Genomic DNA, 16,922 nt, shown 5'->3' with positions numbered 1-16,922 from the left:
CACAGGTGATTTGGTCTCTCCTTCTCTCGCCTGCATGCCACATGGTCTGTCAAACATCCCCCCTCCCCCGCATACATTTTAAATAGCAGATTTTCACCAGCAGCGAACAGCAACTAATACACACTGCTCATGTTGGCCCCACACTCTTCCCTCTGATGCAACTTCCTGTTTCCGCCTAGGCAGAAATACATCAGAGGGAAGGCTGTGGGGCCGGTGCGAGCAGTATATATGTCACTGCTCACTGCAGGCGAAGATCTGCTACTTACAAGCAGTGGCGTAGGAAGGGGGGGCGGGGGGGTGGTCCGCCCCGGGTGCACGCCGCTGGGGGGTGTCGGCTCCGCGCTGGTGCACTGCCCCGGAACAGGTTACTTCTGAGTTGCCTGCCCTGCTCTCTCTTCCCCCTCATGTCCTGCATGCTCCTTCTAGTGAAATTGAGCATGCTTCCTACAACCCCCCCCCCCCTTCAGCCAAGGTATTTGCTGCAGCTTGCAGTTAGCAATTGGGAGAGCGGCAGGGCGGCAGGGGAGGGAGCGGTGAGGCGGCAGACCAAAATGTGCCCCCTCCCCACCTCGGGCTCTGGCCCCCTCCCACCGCGAGGTCTGGTTACACCCCTGGTACCACCATCTTTATTTTCTAGAAAAAAAAACCACTAGATAGAAGAAGTCCTGAGTACAGGGTCCTCTCTGGTCCAACAGTTCCCTCAGTGCAGCAGATTCAATACCCCCCTCCTCCCCGCACACCACCACAACCATCACCACTAGCTTTGATGTACAGAAATGTCATTTTGGCCTGCCACCCCCCCCCCCCCCCCCCCATACGTAGCTTATCCTCCTATTGCATCCCAGATAGTTTTGTCTGGAGACGCCACTGCCTGGTATAAATGCTGTAATGACCCTATTGTGAATCCCCTGAATGGAGAAAGATAAAATATATGGTTTCAATTGTTTTGTTTTTGTTACATTTGTACCCTGCACTTTCCCACTCATGGCAGGCTCAATGCGGCTTCCATGGGGCAATGGAGGATTAAGTGACTTGCCCAGAGTCACAAGGAGCTGCCTGTGCCTGAAGTGGGAATCAAACTCAGTTCCTCAGGACCAGAGTCCACCACCCTAACCACTAGGCCACTCCTCCACTAGCAGCATTCCACGTAGAAGTCGGCCCTTGCAGATCACCAATGTGGCCACGCCGCGCAGGCTTTGGCTTCTGTGAGTCTGACGACTCAGAGAAACAGAAGCCTGCGCAGCCTTCTATATGGAATGTTGCTAGTGGAATAGCAACATTCCATGTAGAATGTCCAATAGTAGTAACATTCCATGTAGAATCTCCAATAGTATCTATTTATTTTTGTTACATTTGTACCCTGCGCTTTCCCACTCATGGCAGGCTCAATGCGGCTTACATGGGGCAATGGAGGGTTAAGTGACTTGCCCAGAGTCACAAGGAGCTGCCTGTGCCTGAAGTGGGAATCAAACTCAGTTCCTCAGGACCAAAGTCCACCACCCTAACCACTAGGCCACTCCGTTTGAAGTCCTTTTTTGATAAAATATATTTAAAACTGATGGCAGTAAAATGAGAGCACCTTAGAAATACAGTCTAGATGGAAAAACATTTAGTTACATTCACAATTCCACATTAACACTGCTATGAAACATTGGAAGAAGGCGCTTGCTGCTTTCAAGCCTGTAGCAACAGGCAACACATATGGGGAAACCGCTTCAGGGCCTTCGGCTCGGAACCCAGTGCATTACAGTACATGAAGTCTTGTGGCTTTTGTGATTAAGGATAGCAGAAGAGCCGAGGATGTGAAAACGGAATTCAAATCATCAAGTAAAACTTCTATCCAAATCCCCTCACACAGCATTTCAACTCCTGTGTCTTTGCCGATCTAAAAGACCGTTTGAATGACCGTCCCACTTGAAGCCAAATCTTTTACGTTGAGCTCTGAGCCCGAAAAATGTTTGTCAGCAGGGTGACGCCCCTTGTTCACAGCGCCCATCTTCCGGAAGCATGCGGTCACGTCTTCCCAAAAGGAGGGCGTGTACAGCCCATAGATCAAGGGGTCAGAGCAAGTGTGCAGCAAACCGAAAAGGAACAGACTGTGGTGGATGTACTCGGGGGTCTGCTGGATCATCTCCGGCTGGAACCAGTACCACAGGCCCAGGAGGTAATAAGGAGTCCAGCACACGATGAACGAGACCACGATCACCAGGGTCATTTTCAGAGTTTTCATTCTTGCCTTGGAGATGTGTTCGTTTTTGCTTCTTGCAAGACCTGGCAAAAATGAAAAGTAAGGTGGTGAGTGGCCCATGGCAACTTGTGCTGTCCTGTGATGGTCCCCAGGGGCGGCCCTTTCACTAGGCAAAGTGAGGTGGTCACTTCAGGCGGCAGAATTTTTGGAGCAGCGTGAAGTACTCCAGCTGTAACTTCCTCACTTCATTCTGGGCTAGCAAGAACTCTCTAATGTTTGCCTTTCAGCCACCGCCTCTCCCCACATTCATGTCTCAGAGGCCCGTTGGTCACGCCCCCTATGATGTATACTTTCAGGTCATGGGGGCTGACCGGCAGGGCCTCAGAAGTGCGAAAAGGGCTCAGAGGCCCGTGTTTTATCGTTCAGCTTATTGCTGCTGCAGGGCTGGGAAGAGGAGGAGGCGACAGCAGGGGCGTAGCCAGACAACAGATTTTGGGTGGGCCTGGGCAAGAATTGGGTGGGCACCAAGTGTTCTCCTCCCCCCCCCCCCAAAAAAAAAAAATCTCAGCTGGTGGGAAAACGCTTCTTTCCACCTTGGCAGCAGGAATGCACTGAAAACTGAGCATGTGCAGGTGCCGGGGTTGTGGAGAATAGCGTTTTTGTTACCATCAGGGGGAAATCTTTAGCTGGCGGAGCTTGGGATTCCCACCAGTTACCACTAAACATGTGCTACTGTTGGGTGGGACTGAGCCATAAATGGGTGGGCCCTGGCCCACCCAAGCCCACCTGTGGCTACGCCACTGGGCGGCAGGCGGTCAGACAGGGAGGGTGGCAACAGCTGAGCCCCTGCCTCAGGCTGCAGATTGCCTTGAGCCACCCATGATGGTCCTCACTACGAGTACCAGGAAGTAGAATGTGCCAGACCTATGCTACTGTCCCAGGAAGATTTTATCAGGACAATGGCAGGGAGTCTCCTTCCTTGTACTGGCACAGGGAGTCTCCCATTACTAGGAGAGTCTGAACCAGGGCTTTGAGGGGGTACTCGGGGGTACTGAGTACAGGCAGCTTTTCCATGGTCTGCTAAAATTGACCCACGGTCCCCAAGTTTTAATGAAAGAGCTCAGGCTCTACACAACAATTCTGCCTTGTCATAGATTCTGGGACTGGTTGCAGGGGGCCTGGCTATTATGGGGTGGATCCCTCGGTGATCACCCCACCCCTGAAGGGTGGCCTGGCATTTGAGTACCAGCACTTTTTTTGCTAGAAAAAACATACTGTTCTTTAGGATTCTAGAATCTTGCTATTCTTTGGGGTTCTATATGGAATGTTGCTACTCTTTGAAAGTCCGCATGGAATCTTGTCACTCTTTAGCAGGGCTTTTCTTGAGGGGGTACTTGGGGGTACTGAGTACCGGCACCTTTTCCATTGTCTGCTAAAATTGACCCATGGTCCCCAAGTTTTAATGAAAGAGCTCAGGCTCTACACAACAATTCTGCCTTGTCATAGATTCTGTGACTGGTTGCAGGGGGCCTGGCTATCGTGAGGTGGGTCCCTCGGTGATCACCCCACTCCTGCAGAGTGGCCTGGCATTTGAGTACCGGCACCTTTTCCACTAGAAAAAACACACTGGTCTGAACTAGGGGCAATCTGAGGAGAGCTTTGCACTGGCTTTGGGATTTCTGTGCTATGGAGGACTTGCTTTCCATGAGGCTCATATTCAAACACTCACTGAGTAAGATCAGTAACGTTATCTGGGTTTCTTGATCTGGATATTCAGTGGGGTTGGCAGGTAACGATAGATTCGGACTTTATGTGCACCAATTTATTTGCACAAGCTTAGTTGGATCTTGCAGTGGTGTAGCCAGATGTACAATTTTAGGTGGGCCTGAGCCCAAAGTGAGTGGGCACAAATTCCCCCCCCCCCCCGGGCCCCCTTCCCAATGATCCCAGCTGAAATTATAAATACCTGAACTGGTGGGGATCCCTGAGCCCCACCAGCTGAACAAGTCCTCCTCCAGCCAGAATACTCCTCTGCTCAGCAGTTGGTGGCACTGTCAAAAAGCAGCTCCCCCTACCCCCCCCCCCCCCCCCCCGTGCATGCTCACTTTTTGCACATGCGTGAAAACCAAGCACGTGCAAGGGACTGGCACAAGCATAGTAGAATGTTCTGGCTGCTGGTGGAGGACCTTTAGCTGGGGCTTGAGGATTCCTGTCAGCCAAAGTGGAGGAGTGGCCTAGTGGTTAGGGTGGTGGACTTTGGTCCTGAGGAACTGAGTTTGATTCCCACTTCAGGCACAGGCAGCTCCTTGTGACTCTGGGCAAGTCACTTAACCCTCCATTGCCCCATGTAAGCCGCATTGAGCCTGCCATGAGTGGGAAAGCGCAGGGTACAAATGTAACAAAAATAAAATAGATACTATTGGAGATTCTACATGGAATGTTGCTACTATGGGAGATTCTACATGGAATGTTGCTATTCCAATAGCAACATTCCATGTAGAAGGCTGCGCAGGCTTCTGTTTCTGTGAGTCTGACGTCCTGCACGTACGTGCAGGATGTCAGACTCGCAGAAGCCTGCGCGGCCACATTGGTGATCTGCAAGGGTCGACTTCTACATGGAATGTTGCTAGTGGAATAGCAACATTCCGGGGATAGTGCTGGGCAGACTTATATGGTCTGTGTTAGAGCCGGTTGGGAGGCGGGGATAGTGCTGGGCAGACTTATACAATCTGTGCCAGAGCCGGTGGTGGGAGGCGGGGCTGGTGGTTGGGAGGTGGGGATAGTGGTGGGCAGACTTATACGGTCTGTGCCCTGAAGAGCACAGGTACAAATCAAGGTAAGGTATACACAAAAAGTAGCACACATGAGCTGTCTTGTTGGGCAGACTGGATGGACCATGCAGGTCTTTTTCTACTGTCATCTACTATGTTACTATGTTACTATGTAGAATCTCAAATAGTAGCAACAGTGGAGGAGTGGCCTAGTGGTTAGGGTGGTTGACTTTGGTACTGAGGAACTGAGTTCGATTCCCACTTCAGGCACAGGCAGCTCCTTGTGACTCTGGGCAAGTCACTTAACCCTCCATTGCCCCGTGTAAGCTGCATTGAGCCTGCCATGAGTGGGAAAGCGTGGGGTACAAATGTAACAAAAATAAAATAGATACTATTGGAGATTCTACATGGAATGTTGCCACTATTGGAGATTTCTACATGGAATGTTGCTATTCCACTAGCAACATTCCATGTAGAAGGCTGCACAGGCTTCTGTTTCTGTGAGTCTGACGTCGTGCAGGACGTCAGACTCACAGAAGCAGAAGCCTGTGCGGCCACATTGGTGATCTGCAAAGGCCGACTTCTACCTGGAATGTTGCTAGTGAAATAGCAACATTCCTTGTAGAATCTCCAACAGTGGAAGAGTGGCCTAGTGGTTAGGGTGGTGGACTCTGGTCCTGTGGAACTGAGTTCAATTCCCACTTCAGGCACAGGCAGCTCCTTGTGACTCTGGGCAAGTCACTTATCCCTCCATTGCCCCATGTAAGCTGCATTGAGCCTGCCATGAGTGGGAAAGTGCAGGGTAGAAATGTTAAAAAAAAAAAACAAAGCAAGGGTGACACAATTTGGGGTGGGCCCAGGGCCACCCAGTTAAGCTACTGGCTGAATAGTTCTCAAGAGGGCACTAGCCTGCTAAATATGTAAAAGTTAGGCCCCCCCTTGTCAAACCTCCAGCCCCACATCCATTATGTCCAGGTAATTTTGTCCTCACAAAAGTTTTGTTTGAATTAAGTTACCTGGACAGGGAGTGGGGGGGGGGGGGGGGGGGGGATGTTTTAGCTCATCCGGGAACAGGTTCAGTGAGGGTAGTGTGGCTCACTTGTGGAGGGATGTTTAAAAGGGGCAGATTTAATCCGTATGTGCTGTTGTCTGCATGTAATAGTCTTGTTTTGGGTTAAAATAATTCTTTGCCTTGTGGTAGATTTGGCCCTGGACCCCCCTGGGTTTAAAAAAGGTCTGGACAAATTCCTGAAGGAAAAGTCCATAGTCTGCTATTGAGACAGACATGGGAAGCAACTGCTTGCCCTGGGATTTGTAGTATGGAATGCTGCTACTCTTTGAGATTCTGCATGGAATCTTGTCACTCTTTAGGATTCTAGAATCTTGCTATTGTTTGGGGTTCTACATGGAATGTTGCTACTATTGAGTTTCTACATGGAATCTTGCCACTCTTTAGGATTCCAGAATCTTGCTATTCTTTGGGGTTCTACATGGAATGTTGCCACGATTTGGGTTTCTGCCAGGTACTTGTGACCTGGCTTGGCCACTGTTTGGAAAACAGGATACTGGGCTATATGGACCACTGGTCTGACCCAGTATGGCTACTGTTATGCTCTTAAGTTATAGCCAGTGCCACTGAGCACATGGGTGACAGGCCATAAGGGTTGGCTCCTGACAGCTCCATTGTGGGGCAACAGCGTGGACCATGTTGACTTTGTTTCAATGCTCCCTCAAAGCTGTGCGGGTGTCCTCTGTGTTCCTGCTGGTGAGGATGGTGCTTCTAAATCATATTTTTAATTGCAAGGGGCAGGCAGGGTCTACAAAATCCCCAGGGGAATTGCCTGTCCTTGCAATTGAAAATTTGATTTTGAGGCGCCATCCCTGCTGGCTGGAACATGGGTGAAGGACCCCTGAGCAGCTTAGTGGAACACTGCTTGTACCAAATTCCAGTACGACGTCAGTGTCTCTTCTTTGTGCATTATTAATCTTGAGGGCGTTTCATTTGCAAAGGGGCTCTCACCTTTCTTGTCCTTGATTTGTGTACTGATCTCCCACAGGATTCGCACATAGCACACAGCCATGACACAGAGCGGGGTCACGAAGAGCGTCATGAAAGTGAACATGTTATAGACAGTTTCCTGCCAGTGCTCTGGGAAGCTCCCATGCGTCACGCATTGCGTGAAATTCATACTTGGGATGGTGTACAAGCGGAAAATAAAAATCTGTAGGGAGAAAAATGACATAGTTGTGAGGTGAAAGAAGATCAAGGGACCATCAAGTCCCACCTTCTTCTGATTGCATAGCAGCTCTCTACTACTAATAATCATTTCTATAGTGCTACTACACGTATGCAGTGCCGTACACATTACATGCAGGTACTTTCTCTGTCCCAGCTCACCATTTGAGTTTTGGTATCTAGGGCAATGGAGGGTTAGGTGACTTGCCCAATATCGTGAGGAGCTACAGTGGGAATTGAACCCAGGTTGTCAGGATCAAAGCCTGCTGCACTAACCATTAGGCCACTCCTCCACTCAAAGCCACTCCTTGAGGTCTACATACCAGTTGGGTTTTCAGGATATCCCTAATGACTATGTAAGAGAGAAATCTACATGTCCATTTCCTCCATTGTATGTGAATATCTCTTGCAAATTCATTACTTTAAATCAAGCAACTGGTGGTTGGGAGGCGGGGATAGTGCTGGGCAGACTTATACGGTCTGTGCCCTGAAGAGCACAGGTACAAATCAAAGTAGGGTATACACAAAAAGTAGCAAATATGAGTTATCTTGTTGGGCAGACTGGATGGACCTTGCAGGTCTTTTTCTGCCGTCATCTACTATGTTACTATATTTCCAATTTTACATCAGTTTATTTCTTCTTGTGTGTCAAACACTATAATCATAGTATCTTAACCAGTGTTCTTTTATCTGCATTCACTCACTATGAAACCACATACATACAACACACATCAAAACTCATTTAGGTCTACTTTATATATTGTGACTTTTCAAAATTGCTAAGGCACTTAACGTAAATCTCGCTTATCACTTTTGAAGAACCTCAGTTCATGATGATATTTTTTCAAATGAGACCAGTAATCATGTGATCACCTTTGGTCTAAAGTAGACCTAAATGAGTTTTGATGTGTGTTGTATGTATGTGGTTTCATAGTGAGTGAATGCAGATAAAAGAACACTGGTTAAGATACTATGATTATAGTGTTTGACACACAAGAAGAAATAAACTGATGCAAAATTGGAAACGCAGTTGCTTGATTTAAAGTATATTATTTGTAGTGACTGGATTGAAATACAGGAACTTAGATCAATCATTTAATTATTCATTGCAAATTCATTAGGGATCTCCTGGAAACTAACTAATCTGCAGCCATGGAGGACCACCAGAGCTTGAGACACCTGATCTCCAGAATCATTCAAGAGAAGGCAAAGAATCTGTGCACATCTGCAACCAGTTCTACAGCCTTGAGAAATTCCTTCCTGGAACCACATCTGATGATCTGTTCATAAGCCTTGTTATACTGGGACTGATAAAACGCTCAATGCCAGAAGACCAGGTATAGTAGTGAGTGGAGGAGTGGCCTAGTGGTGGGTGGTGGACTTTGGTCTTGGGGAACTGAGGAACTGAGTTCCATTCCCACTTCAGGCACAGGCAGCTTGTGACTCTGGGCAAGTCACTTAACCCTCCATTGCCCCATGTAAATAAAATAGATACTATTGGAGATTCTACATGGAATGTTGTTACTATTGGAGATTCTACATGGAATGTTGCTATTCCACTATTAACATTCCATGTAGAAGGCTGCGCAGGCTTCTGTTTCTGTGAGTCTGACGTACGTGCAGGACGTCAGACTCACAGAAGCAGAAGCCTGCGCGGCCACATTGGTGATCTGCAAGGGCCGACTTCTACATGGAATGTTGCATAGCAACATTCCATGTAGAATCTCAAATAGTAGCAACAGTGGAGGAGTGGCCTAGTGGTTAGGGTGGTGGACTCTGGTCCTGGGGAACTGAGTTCGATTCCCACTTCAGGCACAGGCAGCTCCTTGTGACTCTGGGCAAGTCACTTAACCCTCCATTGCCCCATGTAAGCTGCATTGAGCCTGCCATGAGTGGGAAAGCACAGGGTACAAATGTAACAAAAAACAAAACAAAAGAGAAAAACACCAGAACAGCATAGAAATGCAGTCTGAGACTAAGAAAATGTGGCAGAAAGATACAGAAATATTTCCCACCAGTTTGAGTGCCACAGGATTGATTAATAATGGATTATGGACTTTTATTTTAAGAAGCTATCCAAACCTTTTTAAACCCTGCTAAGCTAACTGCTTTTACCACATTCTCTGGCAACAAATTCCAGAGTTTAATTACACATTGAGTTTAGAATTGCTGGACTTGTATTTCTTAGTTAACATGCTATGTAGCTATATCATCACACCACCAATCTCTTTCCTTGAAAATGTATCCAGTTATTTTGAGCTGAGTTAGTGTGGTTCTATAATTTTACTATGCTGATGCTGCTGATATAAGATAATATGAGCAACAGCAAAGTGATGCATGTAGGGAAGAGGAACCCGAAATATAGTTATGTGATGCTGGTGATGCTGGTAATTGGGAAACACAAAATGGGAGCTGGGCAGACTTCTATGGTCTGTGCCCAGATTGTGACTGAATAGATAGGAATGGGCTGGAGTGTAAATTTTAAGGGGCTTTGATGTTAGCATCAGAACTTTTATTTATTTAGATTTTTCTCACACCTTTTTCAGTAGTAGCTCAGGGTGAGTTACATTCAGGTACACTGGGTATTTCTCTGTCCCAGGAGGGCTCACAATCTAAGTTTGTACCTGAGGCAATGGAGGGTTAAGTGACTTGCCAAAGATCACAAGGAGCAGCAGTGGGATTTGAACTGGCCACCTCTGGATTGCAAGAGCGGTGCTCTAACCACTAGCCCACTCCAAGAAGTACAAGAAGAGTGCCAGGCAGACTTCTACGGTCTGTGCCCTGAGACTGGAAAGGACAAATCAAACTCGGGTATAAAGTATCACATAATGAGTTTATCTTGTTGGGCAGACTGGATGGACCGTTCAGGTCTTTATCTGCCGTCATTTACTATATTAGGAGTCACCGCCCAGGAAAAGGATCTAGGTGTGAAAGTTGATTATACGTTGAAAACCTCTGCTCAGTGTGCAGTGGTAAGAAAACAAACAGCGAGGACGATGCTCAAAAGTTGCCATTAACATCCACGTATGTGTATAGCCCGCCACTGAACTAACCGAGCACGGAACAGCGATCGATGCTCAAAGGAAATCGCATGCAACTGAGATACACAGAAAGCTTGGTAGAGAAAGCGCTTACCATATGCGCAGAACGGTCTCACTGTAAGCGTCGATGCTCTGTGCGTGCCCATGAAAAAAAAAAAGCAGAATAGCAACAACTGTGTCACAGGTGTTCATGGAAGATTGTTTCATTGTTTAATGTTCCATGATACCTCTTTATACTACTGTTATGTGTGGATCACATACATGTAATAAATGGACATGGTATATTTTCCCACACTACTACTACTAATCCTCATATGAGTAAAGGCTAAAGAGGTTAGGGTTCTTCAGCTTGGAAAACAGATGGATGAGGGGAGATATGATTGAGGTCTACAAAATGCTGAGTGGTGTAGAATGAGTAGAAGTAAATCGATTTTTTACTTCTTTCAAAAGTACAAAGACTAGGGGACACTCGAGGAAGTCACATGGAAATACTTTTAAAACAAACAGGAGGTAATATTTTTTTCATTCAGCTCTTTGCCGGAGGATGTTGTAACAGCAGTTAGCGTATCTGGGTTTAAAAAAGGTTTGGACAAATTCCTGGAGCAAAACGTCCACAGTCTGCTATTGAGACAGACATGGGAAGCAACTGCTTGATCTGGGATTTGTAGCATGGAATGCTGCTACTCTTTGAGATTGTGCATGGAATCTTGCTATTCTTTGGGGTTCTACATGGAATCTTGTCACTCTTTAGGATTCCAGAATCTTGCTATTCTTGGGGTTCTACCTGGAATGTTGCTACTCTGAGATTCTGCATGGAATCTTGTCACTCTTTAGGATTCCAGAATGTTGCTGCTCTTTGAGATTTTGCATGGAATCTCGTCACTCTTTAAGATTCCAGAATCTTGCTATTCTTTGGGGTTCTACATGGAATCTTGTCACTCTTTAGGATTCCAGAATCTTGCTATTCTTTGGGGTTCTACATGGAATGTTGCTACTCTTTGAGATTTTGCATGGAATCTCATCACTCTTTAGGATTCCAGAATGTTGCTATTCTTTGGGGTTATACATGGAATGTTGCTGCTCTTTGAGATTTTGCATGGAATCTCGTCACTCTTTAGGATTCCAGAATCTTGCTGTTCTTTGGGGTTCTACATGGAATCTTGTCACTCTTTAGGATTCCAGAATGTTGCTATTCTTTGGGGTTCTACATGGAATGTTGCTACTCTTTGAGATTCTGCATGGAATCTTGTCACTCTTTAGGATTCCAGTATCTTGCTGTTCTTTGGGGTTCTACATGGAATCTTGTCACTCTTTAGGATTCCAGAATCTTGCTATTCTTGGGGTTCTACCTGGAATGTTGCTACTCTGAGATTCTGCATGGAATCTTGTCACTCTTTAGGATTCCAGAATGTTGCTGCTCTTTGAGATTTTGCATAGAATCTCGTCACTCTTTAAGATTCCAGAATCTTGCTATTCTTTGGGGTTCTACATGGAATCTTGTCACTCTTTAGGATTCCAGAATCTTGCTATTCTTTGGGGTTCTACATGGAATGTTGCTACTCTTTGAGATTTTGCATGGAATCTCATCACTCTTTAGGATTCCAGAATGTTGCTATTCTTTGGGGTTATACATGGAATGTTGCTGCTCTTTGAGATTTTGCATGGAATCTCGTCACTCTTTAGGATTCCAGAATCTTGCTATTCTTTGGGGTTCTACATCGAATGTTGCCACGATTTGGGTTTCTACCAGGTACTTGTGACCTGGCTTGGCCACTGTTTGGAAAACAGAATACTGGGCTAGATGGACCACTGGTCTGACCCAGTATGGCTACTCTTATGTTCTTATGCTCTTATTTCTCTAGCACTACTAGACATACGCAGTGCGGTACACATTATGCGCAGATACTTTCTCTGTCCCTAGTGGGCTCACAATCTCAGGTGTTTTTTGTACCTGGGGCAAAGGAAGGTTAAGTGACTTGCCCACACATGTGCCAATACTATTAAAAAATACTAGCAGACTGCTCCACCGAAAAGTCGTCCTCGTAGGCGCTCCTTTCTTGGAATTGCTTGGAAATGTCTATGCTCATTTTAATATAAATGAGCTCATTTTCATAGCAGTTTTGATCTCTGCTCAGCTGCATTCAATCATCGGCTCAAAAACCTCCGTATTGATTATATATATTTTTTTTCTCTTTATTTGTCTTCAAAATTAAAAGTTCTCATTTCCTGAACAGATCCAATTGAAAACCCCTTATAATCAAAACAATGAGCGTGGGAGAGAGACGTATCTTTTAATTGGACAATTGAGGGCTTCCCCTGATGAAGCAGTAGTGAAGCGGGCTCCCGCTGGGATTGTCCGATTAAAAGATAAGTCTCTCTCCCATTCTCGATGTTTTGAATACCAGAGTTTTCCATTGGATCTGTTCAGGAAATGAGAATTTTAAACATAAATAATTTTGAAAGAAGGGAAGAAGTGCTTTCAGAAGCCCTAACCTACTGAAGACGGAAGTAAACTAGAATCGTTGGGGTAGGGTGATCAAAGCCTCCAGGTAAGTACTACTACTACTACTACTATTTAACATTTCTAGAGCGCTACTAGGGTTACGCAGCGCTGTACAGTTTAACAAAAAAGGACAGTCCCTGCTCAAAAGAGCTTACAATCTAATGGGCGAAATGTCGAGTTGGAGCAGTCTAGATTTCCTGAATAGGAGTGTAGTGGTTAGGTGCCGAAGGCAACATTGAAGAGGTGGGCTTTGAGTAAGGATTTGAAGATGGACAGGGAGGGGGCCTGGCGTATGGGCTCATAAGCATTAAATACCTCTACGCAAATGGGAAAAAGGGGCAACATCTGGAAAGCAGTATATACTAATGCCCGAAGTATGGGAAATAAGATTTTAGATCTTGGGACTGTGATGGAAGAGGCTGATTTGGATTTAGTGGCGAACACAGAGATATAGTTCACTAAGAACTATGACTGGGACATAGTTATACCAGGCTATAAAGGGAGGGGGAGTGGCATTATACGTTAAAGATAATATTAAAGCCACACAACTGTAGGACCTCAAGGGTAAGGAAGAGGCCCTGTGGGTCAATCTGGAAACAGGGAATAGCAAATGTACTTACATTGGTGTGATATACAGGCCCCCTTCACAGTCAGAAGAAATGGACAGAGATTTAACTGAAGACATTCAAAATATAGCTGTGAAAGGGGAAGTACTAGTAATAGGTGATTTTAATATGCCAGATGTTGACTGGGGTATCCTTATTGTAAGGTCTTTTGGAAGCAGGGGGGCCTGGATTCTCTAAGGGAAAACAATTCCAGCAATTGGTAATGGAACCCACACAGGATGGGGCCATACTGGACTTAGTGCTTAGTAATGGGGAGGGTTGTTTCTGATAAGTACATAGGTATTGCCATACTGGGAAAGACCAAAGGTCCATCAAGCCCAACATCCTGTTTCCAACAGTGGCCAATCCAGGTCACAAATACCTGGCAAGATCCCAAAAAATACAAAACGTTTTATACTGCTTATCCCAGAAATAGTGGATTTTCCCCGTCCATTTAATAACGGTCTATGGACTTTTCCTTTAGGAAGCTGTCCAAAGCTTTTTTAAAACTCCGCTAAGCTAACCGCCTTTACCACATTCTCTGGCAACGAATTCCAGAGTTTAATTACATGTTGAGTGAAGAAACATTTTCTCCGATTCGTTTTAAATTTACTACATTGTAGCTTCATCGCATGCCCCCTAGTCCTAGTTTTTTTGGAAAGCGTGAACAAACGCTTCACATCTACCCGTTCAACTCCACTCATTATTTTATAGACCTCTATCATATCTCTCCCTGAGCCGCCTTTTCTCCAAGATGAAGAGCCCTAGCCGCTTTAGCCTTTCCTCATAGGGAAGTTGTCTCATCCCCGTTATCATTTTTGTCACTCTTCTCTGCACCTTTTCTAATTCCACTATATCTTTTTTTGAGATGCGGCGACCAGAATTGAACACAATATTTGAGGTGTGGTCGCACCATGGAGTGATACAAAGGCATTATAACATCCTCACTTTTGTTTTCCATTCCTTTCTTAATAATATCTAACATTCTATTTGCTTTCTTAGCCGCAGCAGCACACTGAGCAGAAGGTTTCAATGTATCATCAACGACGACACCTAGATCCCTTTCTTGGTCCGTGACTCCTAACGTGGAACCTTGCATGACGTAGCTATAATTCGGGTTCCTCTTTCCCACATGCATCACTTTGCACTTGTTACAGTAGGTGATCATCTGGCATCCAGTGATCACCAGATGGTGTGATTTAATATTAAGATAGGTGTGGAGAGGGTTCATTCAAAAGTGAAGGTTCTAGACTTCAAAGAAACTATTCAGATGGAGGATTACCTCAAGGAATTGTGGTTTGGATGGGAACATCTGGAAGAAGTTGGACAGCAGTGGGCAAAACTGAAAGGAGCTATTGTAAGGGCAACAAACCTTTTTGTAAGGAAAGTAAATAAAAGTAAGAGGAAAAGGAGGCCATTTTGGTGAAATCTGGGTTGACAGAGTGTAGTACAACAAGAAGAAGAAGATCATTTGTGTGGAAATACCTTGGTCTTGAATGACAGTGGCAAATGGCTAATGAAAATATTGAAAAGGAGGTGCACAAGAACAGAACCTTGGGGGACATCGCAGGGAGACAATAGATTGAAGATGAGGAGGAATGGAGGGAGACTGTACCAGAGCTGATACCAGAGAGTCTGTGCATAAGAAGAGAACGGTCTATGAGATCAAAGGCAGATTGAGCAAGATTGTTAGGGTAATTCTGCCACTGTCGAGAATTGAATGACGCACACTGAGAACTGGAGTTAGAAAGGTCTCAGTGCAGTGTCCAGGATGAAATCTGGATCGATGAGGATGGTGTTATTTTTCTCTGGATATTGAAGAAGTTGACTGAAGACTGTTCTTTCTATCACTTAGGACAGAAAAGACAGATTGGAAATTGGTTTGTAATTGTAACGATGGGGTAGACAAGAACATGTTTCCAAGAGAGAGGAACTTTGCCAGTTGAGAAGCTAAGTTTGAGGATAGAACCCAACAAGGGGAGACGCCCTGGGGAAAGAGTGTGGATCCAAGTAGATGGAATGAGGTCTAAAGGACAAGTAGTGGGCATGGAGGAAGACAGAAGTTTTGCCCTAGTGAAGTCAAGGACTTTATTGAAGGATGACCAATGGGTCAGTAGATACAGAAGAAGATGAAGAAAGTAAGTCCAGTGGAGGTACCTGTTCTTATGGCTCCTTTAATTCGCCCTCCTGTTTGCTGCATATTTGACCTTCTTCCCTTCATCGTGCACTGCCCTATTGGGTTTCTGAATACATGTGTATATTTTTTGCATTGAATCTTAGCTGCCATGTTTTCCTAGGTCACTCCTTATTTTTTCTTTCATCTGGAGTGTCCAGCCCCTTGCAGATCTTACTCTCCCCTGCAAAGAGAAACCGTTTTCCTGTGGCCCCTGCACTCACCTGAGGAGATGCCAGGAGGAAGCTCAGAAACCAGGCCACGCACAGCATGAGCCGGTTTCGCTGACTGGCGTTGGTAAAGCTGAAAGGATAAAGAATGGCAGAGTGCCGATCCAAGCTGATAACCACCAGCACCAGGGCTGCCGCGTACATGGCAAAAAGTTTGAAGAAGTTGAGGAACTTGCATAAGAGTTCTCCTGCGTACCACTGAACGGTCACGTTCCACACCGCATCGAGTGGCATCACCAGGCATGTGACCAGCAGGTCGGCCACGGTGAGGCTCAGGATGAGAACCCGGATGTGGGATTTCCTGTGCTTCCGAATGATGCTGAGCAGGACCGCGGAGTTGCTGCAGGCCGAAATCAGGAACAGGCAGCAGGTGACAATGACCCGGGCCCTGGCGGTGGCCGTAAAAGTGGGCGGCATCCAGGGGTGGCCAGAGGTAACAGCTGACAGGTTGGTGACTGGAGTATTTTCTTGGGTTTCATTCAGGAATGGCAGCGCTTCAGTCATGGCCTAGTGAAACAATAAAGAACAACATTAGGCCTGTTCAGCAGTGTCCAAAAAACACTTCATAACAAGTTCTCAAACTGTAGATCTTATAGCAGGGGCGTAGCCAGACAACAGGTTTTGGGTGGGCCTAGGCAAGAAGTGGGTGGGCACCAAGTGTTCTCTCCCTCCCCCCCCCCAACCACCACCACCAAAATAATATCTCAACTGATGGGAAAACATTTCTTTCCACCTTGGCAGTCTGCAGCAGGCATGCGCTGAAAAATGAGCATGCTCAGGTGCCGGTATCATGGAGAGTAGCTGGCCAAGCTTGGGATCCCCACCAGCTACCGCTAAACATGTGCTACTTTTGGGTGGGCCTGAGCCCTAAATGGGTGGGCCCTGGCCCACCCAGGCCCACCTGTGGAACAATGTAAGCCACATTGAGCCTGCAAAATAGGTGGGAAAATGTGGGATACAAATGCTACAAATAATAATAATAATAACAAAGAAATGTGCAAAAGAGGTAGAACCTCTTCCGGAGATGCGAAGGCAGTAGAACGAGAGAACATGAAATGAGAATGAAGGGGGGCACACTCAAGAAAAATGTCAGGAAGTATTTTTTCACGGAGAGAGTAGTGGATGCTTGGAATGCCCTCCCGCGGGAGGTGGTGGAAACGAAAACAGTAATGGAA

General features: G+C 46.1%; 1 protein-coding gene across 1 annotated transcript; it reads right to left on the bottom strand.

Annotated features, from left to right (window-relative positions):
• Positions 1–1,885: 1,885 nt before the first annotated feature.
• On the bottom strand, positions 1,886–16,251 carry LOC115462775 (gonadotropin-releasing hormone II receptor-like). The gene is made up of 3 exons (XM_030192771.1): positions 15,742–16,251; positions 6,980–7,181; positions 1,886–2,271 (listed from the first exon to the last, which is right to left on the bottom strand). Exons 1-3 carry the CDS (start codon positions 16,249–16,251, stop codon positions 1,886–1,888), a joined length of 1,098 nt encoding a protein of 365 aa, XP_030048631.1.
• Positions 16,252–16,922: the final 671 nt, after the last annotated feature.

This window comes from Microcaecilia unicolor, chromosome 1 (assembly GCF_901765095.1).
Source record: "Microcaecilia unicolor chromosome 1, aMicUni1.1, whole genome shotgun sequence".
Lineage (NCBI taxonomy): Eukaryota > Metazoa > Chordata > Amphibia > Gymnophiona > Siphonopidae > Microcaecilia > Microcaecilia unicolor.
The sequence above is the reverse complement of the archived record's forward strand: the minus strand, read 5'-3'. Positions and strand labels throughout refer to the sequence as shown.

What these genes read in the sequence shown, in the direction of transcription:
- LOC115462775 (XM_030192771.1), bottom strand. Translation starts at nt 16,251, where the DNA reads ATGACTGAAGCGCTGCCATTCCTGAATGAAACCCAAGAAAATACTCCA. An exon ending in TCCTCCTGGCATCTCCTCAG is followed by an intron (nt 7,182 to 15,741) that starts GTGAGTGCAGGG and finishes TTCTCCCTACAG; the next exon opens with ATTTTTATTTTCCGCTTGTA. An exon ending in ACAAATCAAGGACAAGAAAG is followed by an intron (nt 2,272 to 6,979) that starts GTGAGAGCCCCT and finishes CATTTTTGCCAG; the next exon opens with GTCTTGCAAGAAGCAAAAAC.